This window comes from Gorilla gorilla, chromosome X (assembly GCF_029281585.2).
Source record: "Gorilla gorilla gorilla isolate KB3781 chromosome X, NHGRI_mGorGor1-v2.1_pri, whole genome shotgun sequence".
Lineage (NCBI taxonomy): Eukaryota > Metazoa > Chordata > Mammalia > Primates > Hominidae > Gorilla > Gorilla gorilla.
In genome coordinates, this window is record NC_073247.2 from 12,546,918 (window position 1) to 12,571,679 (window position 24,762).

Here is a 24,762-nt window from a genome sequence, read left to right on the forward strand (position 1 = left end):
CTACCAATGACTTTCTTCACAGAATTGGAAAAAACTACTTTAAAGTTCAAATGGCACCAAAAAAGAGCCCGCATCGCCAAGTCAATCCTAAGCCAAAAGAATAAAGCTGGAGGCATCACGCTACCTGACTTCAAACTATACTACAAGGCTACAGTAACCAAAACACAGATATAGCATGGTACTGGTACCGAAACAGAGATATAGACCAATGGAACAGAACAGAGGCCTCAGAAATAATACCACACATCTACAACTATCTGATCTTTCACAAATCTGACAAAAACAAGAAATGGGGAAACGATTCCCTATTTAATAAATGGTGCTGGGAAAACTGGCTAGCCATATGTAGAAAGCTGAAACTGGATCCCTTCCTTACACCTTATACAAAAATTAATTCAAGATGGATTAAAGACGTAAATGTTACACCTAAAACCATAAAAACCCTAGAAGAAAACCTAGGCAATACCATTCAGGACATAGGTATGGGCAAGGACTTCATGTCTAAGACACCAAAAGCAATGGCAACAAAAGACAAAATTGACACATGGGATCTAATTAAACTAAAGAGCTTCTGCACAGCAAAAGAAACTACCAAGAGAGTGAACAGGAAACCTACAGAACAGGAGAAAATTTTTGCAACCTACTCATCTGACAAAGGGCTAATATCCAGAATCTACAATGAACTCAAACAAATTTACAAGAAAAAAACAAACAACCCCATCAAAAAGTGGGCAAAGGACATGACCAGACACTTCTCAAAAGAAGACATTTATGCAGCCAAAAGACACATGAAAAAATGCTCGTCATCACTGGCCATCAGAGAAATGCAAATCAAAACCACAATGAGATACCATCTCACACCAGTTAGAATGGCGATCATTAAAAAGTCAGGAAACAACAGGTGCTGGAGAGGACGTGGAGAAATAGGAACATTTTCACACTGTTGGTGGGACTGAAAACTAGTTCAACCATTGTGGAAGTCAGTGTGGCGATTCCTCAGGGATCTAGAACTAGAAATACCATTTGACCCAGCCATCCCATTACTGGGTATATACGCAAAGGATTATGAATCATGCTGCTATAAAAACACATGCACACATATGTTTATTGTGGCACTATTCACAATAGCAGAGACTTGGAACCAACCCACACGTCCAACAGTGATAGACTGGATTAAGAAAATGTGGCACATATACACCATGGAATACTATGCAGCCATAAAAATTGATGAATTCATGTCCTTTGTAGGGATATGGATGAAGCTGGACACCATCATTCTCAGCACACTATCGCAAGGACAAAAAACCAAACACCGCATGTTCTCACTCATAGATGGGAATTGAACAATGAGAACACTTGCACACAGGAAGGGGAACATCACACACCGGGGCTTGTTGTGGAGTAGGGGGAGTGGGGAGGGATAGCATTAGGAGATACACCTAATGTAAATGACCAGTTAATGGGTGCAGCACACCAACATGGCACATGTATACATATGTAACAAACCTGCACGTTGTGCACATGTACCCTAGAACTTAAAATATAATAAAAAAAACTGTAAAAAAAAGTAAAAAAATAAAATAAAATAAGCAGCAAGAATGTCAATTATTTAATTTCTTTGTGATTACTAGTTAACCATTTGTTAAAAACTAAAACGGTTTCTCAACTCAAATAAATGCAAGGATATATCAAATACTTTAAAACATTAAAGATGAAGTGTTAATATAAATAATTACTAGTGACTTTACTAAATAACTTTAGGTAGAGTGGTTATTTCTAAGCATATAATGAAAGCTAAGAAACATAAAAAAGGTTAATAGAATTAAATATAATATATAACCTTCATTTAAAAAAAGAACAAAATTTGTCAAGGTATAAATAATAACTAAATGGGAGAGTATTTGCAATACCAGTAACAAAGGGCTAATATCTTGAAGGCAAAAAATCCCTTTCTACTACAATATGATTACCCTCATAGAAAATTGCAAATATCAGTTAAAATATAGATGGCCACTAAATAAGAAAATACTTTAAAATTGTAAGGTAATTAAAGATAATTCCTCATTTATCAAAAATTGTCAAGCACCTCATTGTATACAGATGCTGTTTCCTCTATCTGGGATGCTCTCTTCATAAATCCACTTGGCCAGCTCTTTCTCAAGATTAAATATCATCTCCTCATTGAAGTAGTTCCTGATCAAAAGCTTAATTTAAATATCTCCCCGAACAGTTTTCATTATAGCAACCATTACCATCTGACCTTATCTCACTCATTTAGTTGTGTTTTATTTGCCCCCTGAGGTTTCCCAAGGGTATGTGTAAATCCTCAGTGCCTAAAATAGAGCCTGATCCACAACAGACATTCAATAAACCTGTAAAAAATTGCCAAATGAATAATAGCTACCACGATTCCTTCCAGCTTCAAGATGTGATAGTGATCATAAGTAGAAATAGGGAAGCCAGGAAAGGTAAACTTGGGTAAGATTTGCCCAATTGTCTATTATACACACAATTGCAGAGTACCCACAAAACCAAGAGCATTGGAAATCTCTTTGCAAAAGGAATTATTTTCCCAAAATGAGTAAAATATTAGAGAAAAGTAAATATTTTCAACTGATATATGTCATTTTTCTTATGTATTAGCCCCTCCTATGTGTCTAATTTAGCCTAATATTTATTATCTAAGCAACAATTCTGAACACTTGGTGGGAAATTTTTAGCAATATCTACAAACTCAGACCTACTCGACACCTTAGGAAACAGAAGTTTCCATGGTTTTATAGGTGATCGTGTGGCTGCATTTTGCTATTTAAATTTAAAAAATGTCTTGGTGATAAACAGACACCTAGAGCTTTTGTCTGATCAGCTGGAATAAAATGTGAAAACTTTCTATGGAAACCTCAGGGGAACGAAGGTGAGGTTCGTGATTTCACTGTGTTAGCAAATGGAAATGCACTCGGAGTGATGACGAATGTTATTGTCTGTGTTCCTGGGAGATAACACAATTGCATTCCAGTGGCTTTTAATGAGTTTTCACTTGAGATACAGTGAGTACATTTGCATGTCAACTACAGAGACCAAAAATATATTTCTTGTCATCACTGCAGGAGAAGAAATCATTTCAGTGCTGTATAAAGTAGAAGGAAAGTAGGTTCACGTACTGCCTTTTGTATTAATGATAAATAATTGAGTTCACTTAGCTTGTTCTTACACAATCTGAGGAAGAAGAACTGAGTACAGTGGCTCCCATTTTGTAACAGTTTGTTATTTTTTTCTGGGATGACCTGAAGCTAAGAAGCTAAGAACATGGGGGTAGAGACATGTCTCATAATTTTTTTTTTTTTTTTTTTTTTTTTTGAGACAGGGTCTTGCTCTGTCACCCAGGCTGAGAGTGCAGTGGCACAATCTTGGCTCACTGCAACCTCCCCCTTCCAGGTTCAAGCAATTCTCCTACCACCACGCCCGGCTAATTTTTGTATTTGTAGTAGAGACAGGGTTTCACCGTGTTGGCCAGGCTGGTCTCGAACTTCTGACCTCAAGTGATCCACCTGCTTCAGCCTCCCAAAATGCTGGGATAACAGGCATGAGCCACTATGACAGGCCCAAAATTTTTTCTTAAAGGTCTAAAAAAGTGTTTTCTTCCAACATAATATTCCGTACACTGCAGATGGTCTTTTATTTTGCTTATTGGTAACTGGCCTAAGAGATTTTACATTTTATTGAAATAAATCCTATGTCATTATTGCAAACTTGTGGATTGCTTAGAAAAAAAAACATAAAAAATTTTTTACTTAAGGTTCTTCCATCTGTGTAACTTTCTGTATGTGCTTTTAAAGTCCTTGTGCCATTGAGCTATAGGGCTTTGACTTCTGGGTCTAAAAAGGACACCAAGTTCTGCTATATCTTAAACACTGACAGCAATTACAGCCTTATCTTCAGGCCCGGTAGAAGATGCTAATCAAAGTAAACTGCGTTCATGAGATGCAGGGCCAGAAATTAAAACTATTCAACTCCTCAAGGCCCAAGGACTATTGTGGAAGAGGTGGGCATGTGAGATTGTAAGGGCTGATATTAAGAGAAAAGTAGCTCAGTTTCTCTAGGAATTAACCATTCATATCAAAGGCACACTAAAGCAAAACCAGTATCTAGGTTGCTGTGTCAGTTTAACAAGGCTTTCTTGGAGCATTAACTCACTCCTTCATGCAAAATGATAAAGGTTACAAGGTTTATAGAAATTATATTTTACAGTCCAGATGATTAAACTTTTATTATAAAATTTCAAAAAAACAAATTTAATTTGCCGCATCCTGTTTTTAATTAGGGCTTATTGTTTGGGATATTAAGTCTCCTCTCTCAAAGAATAAAGATTTTCACTTTTTTTTTTTTTTTTTTGAAATCTTTGAGTTACTGCTTTGGTTAAATGAATGACTTATTTTACAATGACCCATGACCCTATTTCGTGATATCAAGCATTTTAAACTTTTTATCTTTGACGAACTTTCCAAAGTCAAATTCTAACTTGATTCTTCATTAATTTTTTGATATGAGTCCTCTGAAGTCCAAAAGAGACATATTTGTCTTCTTTGGTATAAAAATCATACAAGAAGCATCGTCAAATATAAAATGGTGTTTGACTTTCTTTGGGCTGTATTTATAGAAATGTTATTGATATGTGCTCCAAAATTATGGGAAACTCTTATAATTCTGAAATAACTTCTGTATGTTATTAATTATAAATTTTATGTTAAATTGTTGTATGCTACAGAAGTAACCAAAATTTACTTGTCAATGGTGGTTTTAATAATGGCCGTCCTGGCTGGGTGTGGTGGCTCACGCCTGTAATCCCAGCACTCTGGAGGCCAAGGCGGGTGGATCACGAGGTCAGGAGTTCAAGACCAGCTTGGCCAAGATGCTGAAACCCCGTCTCTCCTAAAAATACAAAAATTAGCCGGGCGTGGTGGCACAGGCCTGTAATCCCAGCTACTCAGGAGGCTGAGCCAGAGAATCACTTAAACCCAGGAGGCAGAGGTTGCAGTGAGCTGAGATCATGCCATTGCACTCCAGCCTGGGCAACAAGAGTGAAACTCCATTTCAAAAAAAGAAAAAAATATACACCCCTGATTTGAAACAAGACTAGGATACACGGTAAAGAATGTTTATTCACTAAAGTTTTGACAGACTGAAGGCCATTATTTCAGATTGGAAATAGGAAACTTAAAAGAACTACATGGACATTGGGTAAAAGAACATGGGTTGAAATTTGCCTGGCAGTAGCCCAAAAGTAAATGGTCTTCGAGGTGCATGTGAAGGAACTGTAGGAGGGAAATGGGATAATTCACATCTCCGCCAATAAATAAATGTAGCCACACTAGCTTGGGGGATTTGAGGTGAGACATCGAAAATACTAAGTCATGGTGAGGGCTGGAAGACAAAAGAATGAATCACTTCATAGGAATGGCTGTGGGGAAGGGCTTGAAGGAATCATCCTCTGACTTCCACGTGAACCATGAACATTAAACATGGAGAAATGAGGAGCGGCAGCAGATCGGTTTGGGATGCATCTTCAGGGGATGCTGAAACAACAACAGCATTTGGTTTGCTCTACACCCCTGTCACCCCTCGCCCGCAAGCCCAGGGAGTGGTCAGCAGTGGTGCTTTGTGATGTCGAAGCCACCCTACGGCTGCCATTGGCTGGGACACTGCCTGTATGATCAAACAAAGCTCAAGGGTGTGGCTTTGCCTTGTCACCAGGAGGGTATATATAGGGAGGGCAAGAGCTCTGGGCCACTGGGAAGATTCAAAACCTACAAAAGCCCACTGCAGACACTGAAGAACCAATATATACAATGGGACAACAATGCAGTGCCGGCGGGGTGAAGAGGAGCGTCCCCTGTGATTCCAACGAGGCCGGCGAGACGGTAAGATTGTTAGGTTTTGAAGCGAAGGCGAGGGTGAAAGAAAGACACACAGAGCGGGGGCGGCTCAAACAACAACACAGGAATATTGCAGACAATTGTGGAAGTGGGGGACCCGCTCAATGCCAGAGCCCACCGCCGCTTACAGGCTGGGGTGCTTGTAGGTATGGGTGGGAGGGGCCTGGGCAGTATGGCTTGCTGCCCGGCAGGATATTGATAAGATGTTCTTATGATCAGGTGGTTTGGCCCTTTTTCTGGTGGAATATCATTGTGGTGTTCCTTAGAACGTTGCCAAGCAAGATATGATAGGGATGTTTCTTTAGTTGGGCCTTTGTCCGCCTTGCGGACAGGTGGTTAGGCAGGATGTTTCTCATGGCCTGAACCCCCATGGGATGTTTCACTTTGACCAAGGTCTGCAAAATAGCAAAGAACTTACAAAATGGTGCAGTTTGGACTAACAGATGACCCTACCCACGCTCCTCTTCTTCTTCCCCATAGATCCCTACTCTGTGATTCAACCTTGTTCTTCTCTGGATCAAACCCCTTCCTCAACCTGCGTTCCTTCTTCTCATGAAGCCCCCCATGCTATCCAGTCTCTATCCTGTTCATCCGAAATAATGTCCTCCTGGCCTCTCCCTGTTTTCTTAACAGATGCCGGAGACCCCAAGTGGGGACTCAGACCCCCAACCTGCTCCTAAAAAACTGAAAACATCTGACTCCTCCACCATAGTAGTGGTCCGCCACAGGAGGAACGTTAAAAGAACATCTCCAGGGGAACTGGTGAATGACCACTCCCGAGAGAACGGAATCAACCCCCTCCAAATGGAGGAGAAGGAATTCATGGAAATAAGGGTTGAAACACCTGCAAAGTAGAAGGAAGATGCATCCGTCAGCCTTGGGCAATGAAAATAAAGTTTGAGAAGCTGATGGCTGTGTATATCTCTGCCTGTTTTCTGATGGTGGGGGGGGGGGGAGGGAAGGGAAGGGAAGAGGTAGGCATTTGAGAAGGGAGGGATATGAGGTCCTGTAGGGTTGGTGGACAGACCCACAGGTTGACAGTAAGCCAGACATCGTACATAAGGCCTGGGGGAGGACTGATTCCTAAGGAAAATTTTCTTCTTAAAATTTTATCTCACAGGAAGTGGAGATGTGTATATGTTCACGCAATTGTACCCGGCAGCACATAGTTCTGCTGAATGGACATATCAAACGTATTCCCATCCCCTTTCCATTGGATATTTTCCTAGGCTAGAAATATATGCTTTATAAAGAGTAAATGTTCTGTAAAACACAAAGCACAATACAAAAGAAGATAGTAGATGTAGGAGTAAGTAAACGGCAGGAAAGCATTGCTTGTAATGAAATGATTGAAAAGCCAATTCTGAAACAAAATTTTCAATGCATCTTAAATATTTGTTACTGTTTTAATGACCTCAGCAGTCTTTAATCAAGATAAGTATGCTTTAGAAATGTGTTGATATCCGCAAAGTGTGAATATTCAAAATCGCCATGACTTGGGAAAAGGAAAGTAAAACACTCTTAAGTATGAGGAGCTTTTTTCCATGGAATGTGAACTGCAAGGTGGTGAGAAGGGTTAGGTGTGATGTGGTGAGATCATTTTTAGGAGAGTGTGTCTATTATCGGCTTCCTAACACTTCCATTTTGCATGATAATTTCCTGAAATTCATCATTTAATTAAGGCTATAGATTTTGATTACAATGTGTCTTAAAATGTCAAACAGTATAATATTTATAGTGAAAAAGAAAACTGCTTGGTGGATACACATCGGTTAGCGGGAAAAGACACCACAGGGATTCACCATGGAGTCACCCGTGGATGGGATTTTAGTTTCTGTCTTTGAATTGACCTTCACATAGTGTCTACCTCTTGAGAGTTCAGGGGATGTTGGAGAGATAATTAGGTAAAACAAGAAGGTCTTCTCAGGATACATGAGGGAGTTAAATAAAAATGCAGGAGCAATTACAATTTTAGTTATTTGTAACTGTTGTTTGCTAAGTCATAACACTGTCATGGATAACATGAAAAAATAAAATATACTAAATATCAATAGACAAAAACCAGTTTGCTTTTCTCCAACCAAATACCTAAATACCTAGCACTGATTTCCAGAACAAAATCCCCCATGTACCATCTTTGGAATAAAAGAATATTCTTTCAAGTTGTCGGACCACAAGGTAAAAACAAAAAATCCCAATGCTTTTTTTCTTACTCTTTGATATGTACAATTGAAGGTATTCCTCATTGCAAACTAATATTTCCATCCAGCACGTGACATTAAAGAAGTTTTCATATTTAGGATAGTAATACGGGATCACATTCTTTAGCCTTAGGCATTGCAGAGGAAAAACAAACAAACAAAAACAAACCAAAACTAAGCTGAGAGAGGCGGAGCAAGAAAAGCAGAATAGAAGGCTGCACAGATCAGCCCTCTCGCAAGGACACAAATTTAGCAACTATCCACACAGTAGAAAACACCTCCATAAGAACCCAAAATCAGGCGAACTCTCATAGTACCTGGTGGTATCACTGAAAGAGGCACTGAAGAGTTAGAAGAAACAGTCTTAAATCGCTGACCCCACCCCTTCCCTATCTTAGGCAGTGGCAGTGTGGTGTAAAGAGCATCTCTGGAAGCTGGAGGAGCAAGAGCAGAGCAGTTGTGGGTCACTGAACTCAGTGCTGTCTCTTACAGGAGAAAGGAAAACCAGACCAAACTTAGCTGACTCCCATCCGGGAAGGGAGCATTGAAACCACCTCTAGCCAGAGGGAAATCATCCATCCCAGGAATCAGAACTTGAGTTTCTGCAAACCTTGCCACCAAGGGCTAAAAAACTGTTCCAGGTTTCTCAGACAACCTTAAAGGCAGTCTAGGCCATAAGACCTGTAACTCGTAGGTGAGTTCTAGCGTAGAATTGGGCCCAGAGGCAGTGGATTGTGGCGGGTATGTGGAGGGGTGCACATGACCTACTGAGATACCAGCTGGGGCAGCCGAGTGAGTGCTGGTGTCACCCCTGCCCTAGCCCCAGACTGCCCGGCTAGCGGCTCCATAAAAGGCCCCCTTCTTCCACTTGAGGAGATGGAATAGTGAGGAGCGTTTTTTTTCTTGCATCTTGAATACCAGCTCAACTACAGCGGGACAGGGCACTGGTCGGGGTTGTGAAGCCCCTTTTCCAGGCACTAGCTCCTGGATAACATTTCTAGACACATCCTAGGCCAGAAAGAAACCTGCTGCCTTGAAAGAAATGAAAAGAGAACACCTATACACTGTTTATGGGAATGTAACTTAGTTCAGCCATTATAGAAAACAGTTTGGTGATTTCTGCAAGAACTTAGAATTACCATTCATCTCAGCCACCACATTACTGGATATATACCCAAAGGATATATATCATTCTACCATTAAGACATATGCATGCGTATGTTCTTGACAGCACTATTCACAATAGCAAAGATACTGAATCAACCTAAAGGCCCATCAGCAGCAGACTGGATAAAGACAATGTGGTACATAAACAGCAGGGAATACTATGCAGCCATAAAAAAACGAGATCATGTCTTTTGCAGCAACATGGATGGAGCTGGAGGCCATTACTCTAAGCGAACTCACGTGGGAACAGAAAATGGAATACCACCTTTTTCCATTTATAAGCAAGAGCTAAACATCGGTACGCATGGACACAAAGAAGGGAACAACAGACACCCGTGTCTACTTGGGGGTAAAGGATGGGGAGGAGGGTGAGGATTGAAAAGCTACCTATCAGCTATTATGCTGATTACCTGGGTGATGAAATAATCTGTACACCAAACCCGTGTGACACACAATTTCCCTATATAACGAGCCTCCACGTGTACCCCTGAACCTAAAATAAAAGTTAACAAAAATTTAAAAATAAAATAATAAAAAATTAAGAAGTCTCACAGAGGTAGAGAGTAGAATGGTGGTGACTAGGGGCTCGGTGGTGGTGGCTGGAAAGACATTGCTCAAAGGATACCAAATTTCCGTTAGACTGAAGGAATAAGCTCCAGAGATACATTGTACAACACGGTGACTACAGGTGATCATAATATGTTGTATTATTGATAAATGCTAAGAGAGGAGATGGTAAGTGTTCTCAATACAAAATGATAACTTTGTGGGATGATGCATATGTTAATTAGCTATATTTATTCATTCTACAATGTATATACTTCAAACATTAGATACATGATAGATACATTCCATTTTATCTGTTCAGTTTAAAATAATAAAAATAAAGAAGAAAGACATGTCCAAGTGTTCTGCCTGGGAAGATGGGCCTGAGAGAGTCTTACATAGTTAATCACGTACTATGTTTTTCTGTGCAGGACAGCAGAGGGAGTGGGGCTACCTGAGAGCTGCACATAGTCAGTAAATGGCCTATAACAGCTCTACTTCCTTTCTTGAAGAATCAGAATGGTGAAAGAAACCAGTGTAATGTTTCTCATACCCCTAAGAAGGACACTAAAGTGTTTTAAAGAGAGTTGGATATGAAGGGGCCCTGTGGTTGGGCTTGAGGGATGACATGAAAATGTTCTGCATGAATCAGCCATTTAGGGCCAGATGGGACGATACGCATCTCAGGAGACGTTCGATGGATACGACATTGGGAAATTCTGAGATTCTGAATTGACTAAGTGTGAGACTCATGCATATTAAGTGCAATTACATAAAATGGCATTGCATTTCTCATTCGGCCAAGCATTGTAACCAGGTATATTCATGTGCCAGCTATTTCAATAAAAAGTGGTATCTCTCACAACCGTTTGCATTCCAATACAATTTTCTGAATGTAAGAGAAAGAGATATAGTTATAACCAAGGTGTTAATCAATGAGAATAGTTTGCATCTCATCTTCTCTATTCTGCAGAAAGGCCCTTGAAGAGCATATTGCATCATTTTCTTCATGGCCAAGAAAATCAAGAATCACTGATCTGGCCAGGCACAGTGGCTCGTGCCTGTAATCCCAGCACTTTGGGAGGCCGAGGCGGGCGGATCACCTGAGGTCAGGAGTTTGAGACGAGCCTGGCCAACATGGTGAAACCCTGTCTCTGCTAAAATACAAGAAAAAATTAGCTGGGCGTGGTGGCGGGTGCCTGTAATCCCAGCTACTGGGGAGGCTGAGGCAGGAGAATTGCTTGAATCCAGGCAGTGGAGGTTGCAGTGAGCCGAGATCGTGCCACTGCACTCCGGCTTGGGTGACAGAGCCAGACTCTGTCTCAAAACAACAAAAACAAAAACAAGAAATCACTGATCCATTTGAAAGTCAAAAAATATTTTGTGATTGACTAAATGTAGACCCTAGAGAGTGATCCCCATACACCACACTACAACTTAAGACTGATTCTGTTTCTTAATCATCCTTTGGAGGTCATCACGTTTTTGAACTCTTGTAATAACAGGGGACTTGAACTCATTTCAGACAGCAAACCTCGTCCTGTGTTATCTTATGCTCTGGGAGGAATCTGAAAGACAAGGAAGTAAGGAAGAAAGAAAGGAAGGAAGGGAGGGAGGAAGGAAGGGAGGGAGGGAAGGAGGGAGGGAGGGAGGGAGGAAAGGAGAAGAGGAGAGGAGAGAAGAGAGGAGACGATCTCTAAACCTAAATTGGTAGAAAGCTTCACAAGTCTGAATACTTAAAAAGTTAAATTAAGTAGCTAAAGATGTTTTTGAAAATCATCTGAGCAAACAACAAAATGATTCTGAAAAATATTTGGTAATGTAATAATGACAGTGGGTTATTTCTTCTATCCTTGATCTCCTACAATATATTTTAAGCCAGATCATGTTTTTCCTTTGATGAAAACTCCACAGAGTTTTCATCTTGATTAAAATAAAATCCAAATTCCTAATAAGGCCGTACATGATGTGGGCACCTATTACCTCTCTGACATTAATACTTATTCTTCTCATGAATCAATCACTCTACTTCTATCACACTCCCCAATCTGTGACTCTTGTAACTCACCATGCATGTGATTCCTCTAACCTGCCATCCATATCAGGGTCTTTGCATACTTCCGCCTGGAAGGTTCTTCTCTAAAATATCCACTATGTATCCTAATTTTCTTTTCTTTTCTTTTTCTTTCCTTCTTTCTTTTGTTTTTCTTTCTTTTTTTTTTTTTTTCTTTTTGAGATGGAGCCTTGCTTTGTCGGCTAGGCTGGAGTGCAGTGGTGCATTCTTGGCTCTCTGCAACCTCCGCCTCCTGGTTTCAAGCAGTTCTCCTGCCTCAGCCTCCTGAGTAGCTGAGATTACAGGCGCCTGCTACCACGCCTGGCTAATGTTTGTATTTTTAGCATAGATGGGGTTTCATTGGTTGGCCAGGCTGGTCTTGAACTCCTGACCTCGTGATCCACCTGCCTTCGCCTCCCAAAGTGCTGAGATTACAATCGTGAGCCACCACGCCCGGCCTGTGTATCCGAATTTTCTTAAGGTCACTAGTCAGAAGTCACTTTATTGGAAAGGCTATCCTCCATTTAATGGTGAAGACGTTAAATGGTACTTGTACTTCTTTCAAAAAAAATGATACTTTTATCAGTTATTTTACTACAGTACCTGGAACACGTACACTTTCAAGAAATATTTGGTGAATGAATGCATGTTAATCTGAATTTAGTATTGCAGTCTTCATTACCAGAAAGCATTTACATGTTTTAACTGTCAGGGAGCAACGCTGGTAAGTGATTAATTCCCTATCAATAAAATGGATAGAGTACTATTCATGCTACATGTTCTCACAGTTGTGGCAAGGGGTATTAAATTGCCAACTGTAGTACTAAACTTATATTAATGTTGTACTCGTTAGTATTACTCTTGTTATGTTCAGAGGAAATATGGAATAACAGTAAGATCATGGGCCTGGTTCAAATCTGAAATTCTGCTACGTCCTAGTTGGGTGATGTAGGTCAAGTTTCTTAACTCCTCTGAGTCTTAGATTCTTCGTATGAAAAATGGAAAAAATGCTAGCACCTACTTCTCAGGATTGTTTTGAAAAACAAATTAATTAATATATTTAAGCTTTTAGCACAGAGCCTAGTATATACTGTGTGTGCAGTAATTACAAACTATTACTAGTGAGTATCATAGGATGTGAAAATTCATGACATCAAACAACTAGAACCGAGATTTATATACACACACACACACACGCAGACATATGTATACACACACACACACAGACATATGTATACACACACACACACACGCAGACATATGTATACACACACACACAGACATATGTATACACACACACACACGCAGACACATGTATACACACACACACACGCAGACATATGTATACACACACACACACAGACATATGTATAAACACACACACACACACACGCAGACATATGTATACACACACACACACAGACATATGTATACACACACACACACACACACAGACATATGTATACACACACACACGCACACACATATAATTTTTTTTGCAACAGAGTCTAGCTCTGTCGCCCAGGCTGGAGTGCAGTGGCGCGATCTCGGCTCACTGCAACCTCTGTCTCCCGGGTTCAAGCAATTCTTCTGCCTCAGCCTCCTGAGCAGCTGGGACTACAGGCGCGTGCCACCATGCCCCGGTAATTTTTTGTATTTTTAGTAGAGATGGGGTTTCACCATGTTCGCCAGGATGGTCTTGATCTCCTGACCGTGTGATCCACCTGCCTCACCCTCCCAAAGTGCTGGGATTACAGTGTGAGCCACCACGTCTGGCCAGATTTTTGCAATAGAGAAAGCATTGGACATCATTTTATCATAGAATATTAAAGCTGGAAGAGACCATAGGATCATAGGAACCCATAGTCTCTTGCAAGAATCCAGGTCTCCAGACTCAGAAACATGCTGATTGTTCCTTCCTGAAAATGCACATTAGGCAGCATGGCACAGCTTTTGCAATCAGTGACGATACCAAGGCATCAGGGGCTAGAGGCTTAGGACATCACCGACAAAGCAGGAGTATTGCCATCTTGAACAAGCTCTGTCATTTTTAAAATTCACCTTAATCAAAAACCGCCAAAAGCCAAAGGGCATCAGCCTAATGGCTAAGGTCAGCATGACCATAAACCACAAATAACATCTCCAACCAGAAACATTCCAGACTCCTTCCCGACCAGAGACAAGCTAGCCCCAAGATAACCCCACCCTGGCCAGGAAGATGCCAGCCCCAAGATAACCTCCTCCCCTCCACCCAGAGGCGTGGGCTCGGCTCACTGCAACCTCTGCCTCCTGGGTTCAAGCGATTCTCCTGTCTCAGCCTGCCAAGTAGCTGGGACTACAGGCGCTTGCCTCCGCACCCGGCTAATTGTTGTATTTTTAGTAGAGACAGGGTTTCACTGTGTTGGCCCAGCTGGTCTCGGAACTCCTGACCTCAAGGTCCGCCCACCTCGGCCTCCCAAAGTGCTGGGATTACAGGCGTGAGCCACCGTGCCCAGCCGCGTTTATGTTTTTCTCTTGATAAATTCTGTTTTCCTGGAAAAGGTTTTTTCCTGGTCGACTAAATTACTTTTCTCCACTCTGTCTTGCCACTCTTGGTGCATGTATGAAAGACCCTGAAATGACTCCTGGTGGCCTGGGACTCCTCGGGAAAACAAAAAAGGTGCCGCAAATCCCGTTTTGGGAAAAACCTCTGTTTTCCTTATGAAACCCCTAGACTTAAAGATAAATAAGTACCTCTCAAAGATCTGTCTTTGCCTTCCAACCGTACTTGTTCATGAGGCCCTAGAAACTGTTTTCTTAGCCCTGTTCTTAAAAGGCCTCACCCGAAGGCCAATAATCCAATTGGAAAATTAGCAGAAAAAAAATCTCATAACTACTAAATCTTCTTCTGATTGTCTGTGTGGCTATATATGTTTTATGTGTGCGATGTCTATTAAAAGAACTCTAATTAACTGGCCAAAAAAATAAGCACTTAAATCAAATATTTCTAAGGGAAAAGTAAAAGCTGTGGGACCTTTCAGTTCTCGTAATTTTAATCTTTAGAACTTGCTGGTACAGCAAAGTTAAAAGTTGAGTTGAAAGTCGTTAAGAGTTGCCAGCGTTCGTTTTTATTTGCATTTATTAATCAAGCAATTTCATACTTATGGCTGCAAAATACTATAAGGTGTCAACATTTGGCACAGAGGCTACAAAACGACAACTCAGCCCAAACAAAATAATCTTTGCTTGTGTAATTTTTTAAATAAATAAAGCATGAATATTGGTTTAATGAAGATAGCTATATCTTAAACTATTTAGTAAAATATGCTAACTTCTAACCTTGTGGCCTTAGGCAGTCTAGTCCACAGACATGAAGGAAATTTGTTTTGGGAAAGAACTGTTATCATCTTTAATATTAAAGAAAAGATAATTGGTATAAGAAAGAATCTTATATGGTAAATTTTTGTCCTAAAGGAAAATTAACTGTTGTTTAAAAAAAGGGATGACTTTACAACAAGTCAGAAAGTTAAGGCATGTCAGAAATTGTCTGTGAAAGTCGTGAAAAATTTTATAAAAGGGAATTTGTGCAAGAAATGTCGCACAATTTAAAAGTAATTCGGCCTCCTGAATGCTGTATACAATTTCAGTCTAACTCTTAGCTGTACAACTTGCCTGCTTTGCAGCTGAATAAAACCTAGGACACATGGAGTTAAATGCTGGAATAAGCCAGACCTTCTCCGCACTTCCGTCTCGGTCCTAGGCCCTACACCTAGTGCGTAATTAAATTCCCAAACTTACCAAGGTTTTCATCAAAAGTAAAGGTTGCTAAAAGTTAGCAGTGTAACATGTATTTAAAACTACCGAAGAAACAGTTTATGAGCAAGGTGTGTAAGGAAAGTAAAATATACTTTTGGTAAAAAGATTATAAGGAGGCTTAAGAATGTGGATTTTTGCCTACATTAAAAGGTTAAAACATTGTTTTAAAGGTTCAAGCAAGTTTTGGAAGGTTAATTGTAAAGAAAATTTCGTGTGTGTACATACTGGCTAAAGTTAAAGGGGTATCACATTCAGGTTTTCTGTAAATTGAGCATTAAAATAAAAGCACAATGGGTTTCTGTTAAAGCACTAACCTGCTCTTTAACAAAAAGTATAAACGGTTAAAAAGGGTCTATAACACGCTTACCTTCTGGTCAAACATGAAAATTGGGTAAATGCGTCTACAAGGTTTTATTAAAAATGGAGCTTAACATTAATAGCACACTAATACAATGGTAAAATTTGGCTTATTTGATATAAAATCATACAGGAAGCATTGTCAAATATAAAATGGTATTTGGCTTTCTTTGGGCTATAGTTGTATAAATATGCTATTGGGATGTGTTCCAAAGTTATGGCAGATTCCTATCATTCTGATATAGCTTAGTGTACATTATCAGTAATAAGTATAATTGTTTTGTTAAAATTATTGTGTGCCACCGAGGTAACGGATATCTTTGTCAACTGTGTCTTTAACTATGGCTACCCTCAAACTTTTTGTCATCCATAAGCAATTGTTGTCTTGTTTTAGTCCTCTTCAAAGGGTGGTTTTCTAATCAGCTATAAAGCTCTGAATGCAGGTTTCTGATAAAAAGCAGGACAGGAATTAACTGCATAAACCGAACTAATAGGAAACTAATCTGTTTAACGTTTTGCTTAAAATATTGCTAACCCTTTGTTTTGCCTTTCAAAGTCAAAGAAACTCTTTTTAAGCGATTAACAGCTTTTAACTGTTAACTGTTAATTGCTAACTCCCATATGTATGGGAGTTAACTGTTCACTTTTAACTGTTTAACTTTTAACTGTTAACTCCCATCAATAAAATTCGGAGGATACTTGTTTCTCTCTACCTGATTCTCTCCACAATTTGGAAACTATCTATGAGTATCCTTAAGTTATGGCCATATAGTTATCTGCATAAATACAACAAGAATCTGTTTTCTTTTGTAACGGGACACGATTGGAAAAACTGGTTATTCTTACCGAGGCTTTAACTGGAATGGTGTGCTTTTCCTTTAAGGAATCCAGCTTTAACTTATAAAGCCAACAAAGCCCTTGAAAAACTGGCCTCATATTTTGTGTACACAGTCCCCGTACAGGGTTTGTGATCTGTGGTAAATAAAACATGTCACTTTCTAACAGGCCAGGAACCTAAGTTATCTTGAAACATCAAGAGGAGAGGAATTCACCCAACTCATAGGTATTTAATGGTACAAATCCATGGCTGGGCTTGGCTTTAAAAAGTCTTATCTCAGATTGCTTCTACAAAACCAAATTCCATCAAAGCCAATTTAAAAGGCCTATGTAACAAATAATTATTCTTGCAGCACTCTATGCAAATAATTAAGCCAAGTATCCTAAAGCAAACCTACCATAATCTGTCTTTTAATAAAAATGGGAAAGTAGAGAGAGGAAATTGTGTTTCCAAAACTATGACACCCCTCTTGTTAAATCCTAGAGTTGCCTGATGTTTTTCAGTTATTATTTTCTACTGTTTAAATTAAATTCTAATTTTTCTGACTACAAGTCTTCAAAATAAGCTGTGCTTTCTTAAAGCCCTATAAACTGGAAACTAGATGTTTCAGCAGGCACTGCCTCTAAGCCCCCTAACCCTCACAGGAGCAAATAAAGAAATAGGAAATCTTAAGCTAAAAATCATAAAAAATAAATAACCGAGAAAGAACTGCTCGTCTTACTCAGTCTCACCCCTACCTCACCAAACACTTTTGTCATTCCTACCTCTCCTTTCAAGCCAAATATTACAACTTTTTAATGGAAATTATTTACTACACCACCCTTGTGGAAACTGCTTTACTCACTCTACTATTTGCAGTAAAACTATATACTGTAGCACCTTCAGGGTAAAATGTCAGACAAAAACAATCTCAATTACTGTAGCATTTTGCTTAATTATTAGCCTCTTAGCAGGAATAACGCTTACTAACAGAAACTAACACATGGGCCTTTCCAAACATGTGCTTCTACCTCTCATTAGGTAAGAAATATTGTTTCTTTATCAACCAATCAGGCCTAGTAAAAAAAAAAACGCTGCTAAAAACAACTTACAGAAAAGGCTAAAAAGCTAAGGGAGTACCAAAACAACCAAATAAGTTCTTGGTTTGGGAACAAAATCATAGCATGGGTCATCCTATTTCTGGGCCCTCTCCTAATAATATGCCTGGGACTAATTTTCTTACCCTGCCTAATTAACCTTTTTCAGAAAATTTTAACTAACAGGATCACGGCCATTTCACAGACAACTACCCAGAAACATCTACAGACGGCATTGCTCCTACTGTCAACCCAAAGCCAAAAAACTCTCCGTCCCCTCGTCAGCAGGAAGTAATTTTCATTTCAGGGAGATTTTCCAATTTATTGACATACAGTTTCCCACGGTCACCACAAGAGCCCTTTGAATTTTTGCAGCCTTAGCCTGTAATGTCTCCTTTTAATTTTGGAGTTTATTTATCTCGATCTTCTCTCCTTTTTCTTCCTTAGATTGGCTACAGGTTTATCAATTTTGTATAGCTTTAAAAAAAAAAACCCAACTTTTTGTTTCCTTGATAGTGTTTTGACTTTCTTCATTTTACTTTCATTTATTTCTGCTCTGGTCTTTTATTATTTCTTTTCTTCTACTGATTTGGGGTTCAGTTTGAGCTTATTTTTCTGTTTTTTTAAGATGCGTCATGAATTATTTGCAGGTGTTCCTCTTTTTTAATGTAGGCACTTATAGCTATAAACTTCCCTCTTAATACTGCTTTTGCTGTATCCCATCGGTTTTGGTATGTTGTGTTTCCATGATCATTTATTTTGAGAAATTTTACAATTTAGTTTTTAATTTCTTCATTGACCTGTGGGTCATTCAGGAGCATTTTTTTTTTAATTCTATGGATTTGTATAATTTTCAAAGTTCCCCTTGTTATTTTCGGGATTTTCTTTTTTTGTTTTTTGGTGGTCAGAGAAGAAGCTTGATATTATTTCAATTTATTTGAATGTTGATGTTGTAAGACTTGTTCAAAGGAACTTAGTTTATAGGATATTCACCAGCTGAATATGCCCATTACCTAGAAAAAGCTTTTGAGAAAAACATCTTTAACGAAAAGAGTCCTAAAATCACCACAAAGATGGTATCACACATAATGCAACTTGTTTTTTAGGTGCAACTGTGTGGAAAGCTCATTATGTGACTCCTAAATTCTACCCTGAAGGAACAGGTGCCTGCTATGGGAGTGGAATATGTTCATGTTCGGGGGATGTAACCTACCACGACCCACCACTCCTCTTTGACATCTCAAGAGACCCTTCGGAAGCCCTTCCGTTGAACCCTGACAATGAGCCATTATTTGACTCCGTGATCAAAAAGATGGAGGCAGCCATAAGAGAGCATCGTAGGACACTAACACCCGTCCCACAGCAGTTCTCTGTGTTCAACACAATTTGGAAACCATGGCTGCAGCCATGCTGTGGGACCTTCCCCTTCTGTGGGTGTGACAAGGAAGATGACATCCTTCCCATGGCTCCCTGAGACCATGGGGACCACGTGTTACCCACCACAAACTTACTGTTACAATGGTCATAGGAGCAGAGCTCACCTGACTGATTCATTCCATTTGGGATAAAAACTGATGGCCCAACCCATTGTTTTCTCCTCAGAAATCAGTTCTTTCAAGAGCTCGGTGAAATTAAAGTGGGCCCATATAACAGTGAACCTGGAGGGGAGCATTTGTTGTATAATTTTTTTCTAGTATATAATTGTGCCATTGCCCAAGGAAAAGAGCAAATCAAGGTGACTTCAGCAGATTCTTGTAGAGCTTTTGTTCCTAGAATTCATGGAAGCATCAGGTCCAATGTCATAAGTTAGAAACTTCTGCTTGCAGATTCTATACCCAGGCATGCTAGCTTTCTAATAAATCATGATAAGTACTTAATTTTTTCATGAAGCAGAGGGTCACATAAAACTTGAAGTAGTGCTATTATAGTCAGTTTGACTTCTTGATTTTCTCTCTTTCCTTCTTTTCTCTTCCTGTCCGATACACATCTGGTTATGAGAAAAAATGCTGGGCTGAAGTTCTTGACTTTGCTTCCTCGTAGCTATATCATCGTGGAAATGTCTCTGTGATTTGGTTTCTTCATGTGTAAAATAAGGAAAACCAGTGTCTACTTCACAGAGTAGCTATGAGGATTACATGCATTAATTAATGTGAAATCGCCTTGTGTAGAATAAGCAGTCAATAAATGTTATTATTACAAATGTTGTTGTAAGCATCATCAATTGCAGTTAATCATGATTCCTTAAACACAAAATAAGAAAAATGGCAAAGAGTCAACATTTAAGAAAAAATAAAGAAACATGGCTAAAACAATTATTTAATTGAAGAAAGGCATTTGGCAATACACATAGGAAGTAATTCAAAGCAGGATAAACAAACATAAATCCAAAATTTGAAGCATTTGTGACTGCAGACTACAAAAGACAAAGAAAAGATCTACAGATGGATGCAGGGCAGGTGAGCCCCAAATTGGGGCTTAGCCTAGGAGGGTTCTTGGCTTCCCTCAGGAAATAATTCAATGAGTAAGCCAGTGGTGGAAGCAACAGCTTCATGGAGAAGGTAGTGTCACAGTTCTGTGACCACTCCTGCAGAGAACAGGAGCTCAGGGCACTGCTGCAGTCATATTTATACCCACTTTTAATTGCATGCAGATTAATGGGCAGTTTATGCAGAAATTTCTAGGAAAAGGGTGGTAACTTCTGAGCGCTCAGGTCATTGCCATAGAAGAGGCCAGTAATGCCCAGATGTTGCCATGGCAATGGTAAACTGACATGGCATGCTGTTAGGCATGTCTTATGGAATGCTGCTTCCATGTTTTAGCTAGTCCTCAGTTTGGTCCTCTGTCTGCTTCTGCTGCTTCTTCTTACCATTCCTGGGCTCAAGCAATCCTCCTGCCTTGGCCTCCCAAAGTGCTGGGATTACAGGTGTGAGCCACCACATGTGGCCAACAATGAATGTTCTTTATTTTATTATACTTTATATTTTGAGATAGAGCCTCACTCTGTCAGCCAGGCTGGAGTGCAGTCGTGTGATCTCAGCTCACGGAAACCTCTGCCTCCTGGGTTCAAGTGATTCTCCTGCCTCAGCCTCCTGAGTAGCTGGGATTACAGGCACACACCACTACAACCAGCTAATTTTTGTATTTTTAGTAGAGACAGGATTTAACCATGTTGACGAGGCTGGTCTCGAACTCCTGACCTCAAGCCATCCACCTGCATCAGCCTCCCAAAGTGCTGGGATTATAGGTGTGAGCCACCGTGCCAGCAACAATGAATGTTCTTAATATCACTAGCCTGTGCACTTAAACATGATTTAAAATGGTAAATTTTGTTATGTGTTATTTTACCATAATTAATTCTTTATTTTTATTTTTTTGAGATGGAATTTCCCTCTGTCGCCCAGGCTGGAGTGCAGTGGGAGATCTTTTCTCAAAAACCAAACAAAACCCCAAAAACCGACCGAACAAACAAATGCAATAACAACATCTTTTGCAATTTTTGAAGTTTGAAGATTACTTATTTCACTCAGAGCTCCCTTGTATTACTTGTCTTTAATGCTGTTCTCAAATTTGTGTGTGTGTGTGTGTGTGTGTGGAGAGAGAGAGAGAGAGAGAGAGGGAGAGAGAGAGAGAGAGGGCAGCTAGCAGGTCCTACATCACCCCAAATCCATCATTTTCTCTTTATTCAATTCTGCAGTGGTGCGATCTCGGCTCACTGCAACCTCCGCCTCCTGGGTTCAAGCGATTCTCCTTCCTCAGCCTCCCCAGTAGCTGGGATTACAGGCGCCCGCCACCACACCCAGCTAATTTTTTGTATTTTTAAGTAGAGACAGGGTTTCTCTATGTTGGCCAGGCTGGTCTCGAACTCCTGACCTCAGGCGATCCACCTGCCTCGGCCTCCCAAAGTGCTGGGATTACAGTCGTGAGCCACCACACCCGCCCCCATTCTGCTATTTCTTATCCCTCTTTACATTGCAGCCACACTGCAATGTAAATGAACCTTTGACCTAAATGAACCAATTAATTATGCCCCCACTTCACTAATGTGCCACAAGAGGGCGCCAGACAAACATTTCTCAACTACTCGGTCAATGCGTTCAAGCATGCCACAGGTGTTCTTGCTAGAGACTTGTCATTGATGTTTTCTTGAGCCATTAGAAGGAAATGGCCATGAGGAAAAGACTCGGTTTGTTTTATGTTAATCCAGGGGATATGATGGTAGATAGGTACCAACCAGACATGTCCATTTCAGACAGTCAAAGTAGCCAATCTGTCCTCCACAATTCAGCATTTTTAGAGAAATAAAAAATGGTGCTGAAACATGCAGAGTCTAAAACTGAATGTCTGTTTTTCAAGTTCTTTCTATTTATTGGCTAGGGAAAAATAAGCGCCACTTAACTTCTCTGTAGTGCAATGTCTCAACTTTAAAATGACTACAATAGCAAATGCTTCATAGAGTTGCTGCAAAGATTACATAGATAAATATGCGAAAACACAAGAGGCTGGAACGAGCACTTTAAGATGACAGTAATTTTATTTTATTACAAGAAAGACTGAGGTTGAATTTTCTTAACCCAGAACTTAGATTAGGAAGAAGTGGTCATTAAAATATACCATGCATTATTACTTATTATGGTCACCATTCTGTGCAATAGATCACTAAGCTTATTGCTCCTGGGAGGGGATAGATTTATTAACTTGCCTGATGTAATCATTCCACATTGTGAACATATATCAAAGCATTCCATGGTACTATATATATTATATATAATATTTTATATAAAATATTATATACAATATTATATATATAATATATTATATATATGATATATAATATATGATATATATTATATATTATATATGATATATAATATATAATATATTATATATAATATATAATATATATAATTATATATATTATATATAATATATATAATATTACATATATATTATATATAATATATATAATATTACATATATATTATATATAATATATATAATATTACATATATATTATATATAATATATATATTACATATATTATATATAATATATATAATATTACATATATTATATATAATATATATAATATTACATATATATTATATATAATATATATAATATTACATATATATTATATATAATATTACATATATTATATATAATATATATAATATTACATATATATTATATATAATATATATGTAATATTATATATATTATATATAATATATATAATATTATATATATTATATATAATATATATAATATTACATATATATTATATATAATATATATAAAATATTGTATATAATGTTATATATAAAATATTGTATATAATGTTATATATAAAATATTGTATATAATGTTATATATAAAATATTGTATATAATGTTATATATAAAATATTGTATATAATGTTATATATAAAATATTGTATATAATGTTATATATAAAATCTTATATATAATATATATATAATTTATCAATTAAAAATAAAAATAAAATGCTGACAAAATAAGAGGTGTTAAATGAATGTATAAGAAACATGAGGTAGCTGAAGTAGGAGTCTTACTCAAACCATCTGCCCTGATCTGTCTATCATCCCATGCTAGGACATGAAAAGGCACATATGCAGAGGACTGGGGGAATTGAGAGAGAGTGAAGGACAGACAGAGTCTTCATCAGGGACGCTCCCACGTGGGAAGCCTCCTACCATGAACCTTAAAGACGTGAGTTCTGGAAGGTGTCTGAGAAGAGATTTTCTGTGGTTTTACCAGAGAGCTGGCAACGAGGTGATGGGAGCAAACCCTTCCTTCATTATTATATTTTCCAAAACTCACAGCATTATTTTGGAGAATTGTTAAGGTAGTAGGAGGGAGATTTAAGAAATAGCCCCAGAGTGTCTTTGTGTTTGCTGCCCTGCATGTTTGCCAGGAAGAACATATTCCTCAGGTATTAGTCTCGTGCTGCTGATAAAGACATACCCAAGACTGGGTAATTTATAAAGGAAAGAGGTTTAATGGACTCACAGTTCCACATCACTGGGGAGGCCTCACAATCATGGCAGGAGGCAAAAGGCACATCTCACATGGTGGCAGGCAAGAGAGAAAAAAGAGCCAAGTGAAACCTCTTATAAAACCATCAGATCTCATGAGGCTTACTCACTACCATGAGAACAGTGGAAACCGCCCCCATGATTCAATTATCTTTCACTGGGTTCCTCCTGCAACACGTGGCAATTATGGGAGCTACAGTTGAAGGTGAGCTTTGGATGGGGACACAGTCAAACCATATCACCTGAGGTATGGAGAGACTGAAGAAAATGAATGTGCCATTTTTGAGCTTTACAGAGGGTTTCAAATTTGCAAATGCTCAAAAATGTTATCCCTCAAAGACCTTTGAGGAAAAAGTTAGTTGATTGACTCCAGCAAAATGGAATGTAATCCAAGAAAGGCGAGAGCAGCCAAGCACAGTGGCTCATGCCTGTAACCACAGCATTTTGGGAGGCTGAGGTGGGAGGATCGCTTGGGTCCAGGAGTTCAAGACCAGCCTGCACAACATAGTGCAATCTCATCTTTACTAAAAATTCGTTTAAAATTGCTGAGTGTTTACTAAAAATTTGTTTAAAATTGCTGAGTGGCACATGCCTGTAGTCCCAGCTACTCAGAAGGCTGAGGTGGGAGGATCACTTGAGCCCAGGACATTGAAGCTGCAGTGAGCTATGACTACACTACTGCACTCCAGCCTGGGTGACAGAGCAAGACCCTGTCTCAAAATACTACTACTACTACTACTA

General features: G+C 39.0%; 2 protein-coding genes across 2 annotated transcripts in view; both read left to right on the forward strand.

Moving 5' to 3' along the window:
* Nucleotides 1-20,135, forward strand: part of ARSH (arylsulfatase family member H) — a 299,298-nt gene extending 279,163 nt beyond the window's left edge. The window contains exon 8 of the mRNA XM_055376837.2: nucleotides 19,073-20,135. Within this exon, the coding sequence (XP_055232812.1) occupies nucleotides 19,073-19,440 (368 nt within the window). The 3' untranslated portion in view covers nucleotides 19,441-20,135. The remainder of the gene's footprint in view (nucleotides 1-19,072) is intronic.
* Nucleotides 5,490-6,842, forward strand: LOC129530063 (sperm protein associated with the nucleus on the X chromosome C-like). The gene is made up of 2 exons (XM_055376367.2): nucleotides 5,490-5,918; nucleotides 6,567-6,842. Exons 1-2 carry the CDS (start codon nucleotides 5,847-5,849, stop codon nucleotides 6,786-6,788), a joined length of 294 nt encoding a protein of 97 aa, XP_055232342.1. The 5' UTR covers nucleotides 5,490-5,846; the 3' UTR covers nucleotides 6,789-6,842.
* Nucleotides 20,136-24,762: the final 4,627 nt, after the last annotated feature.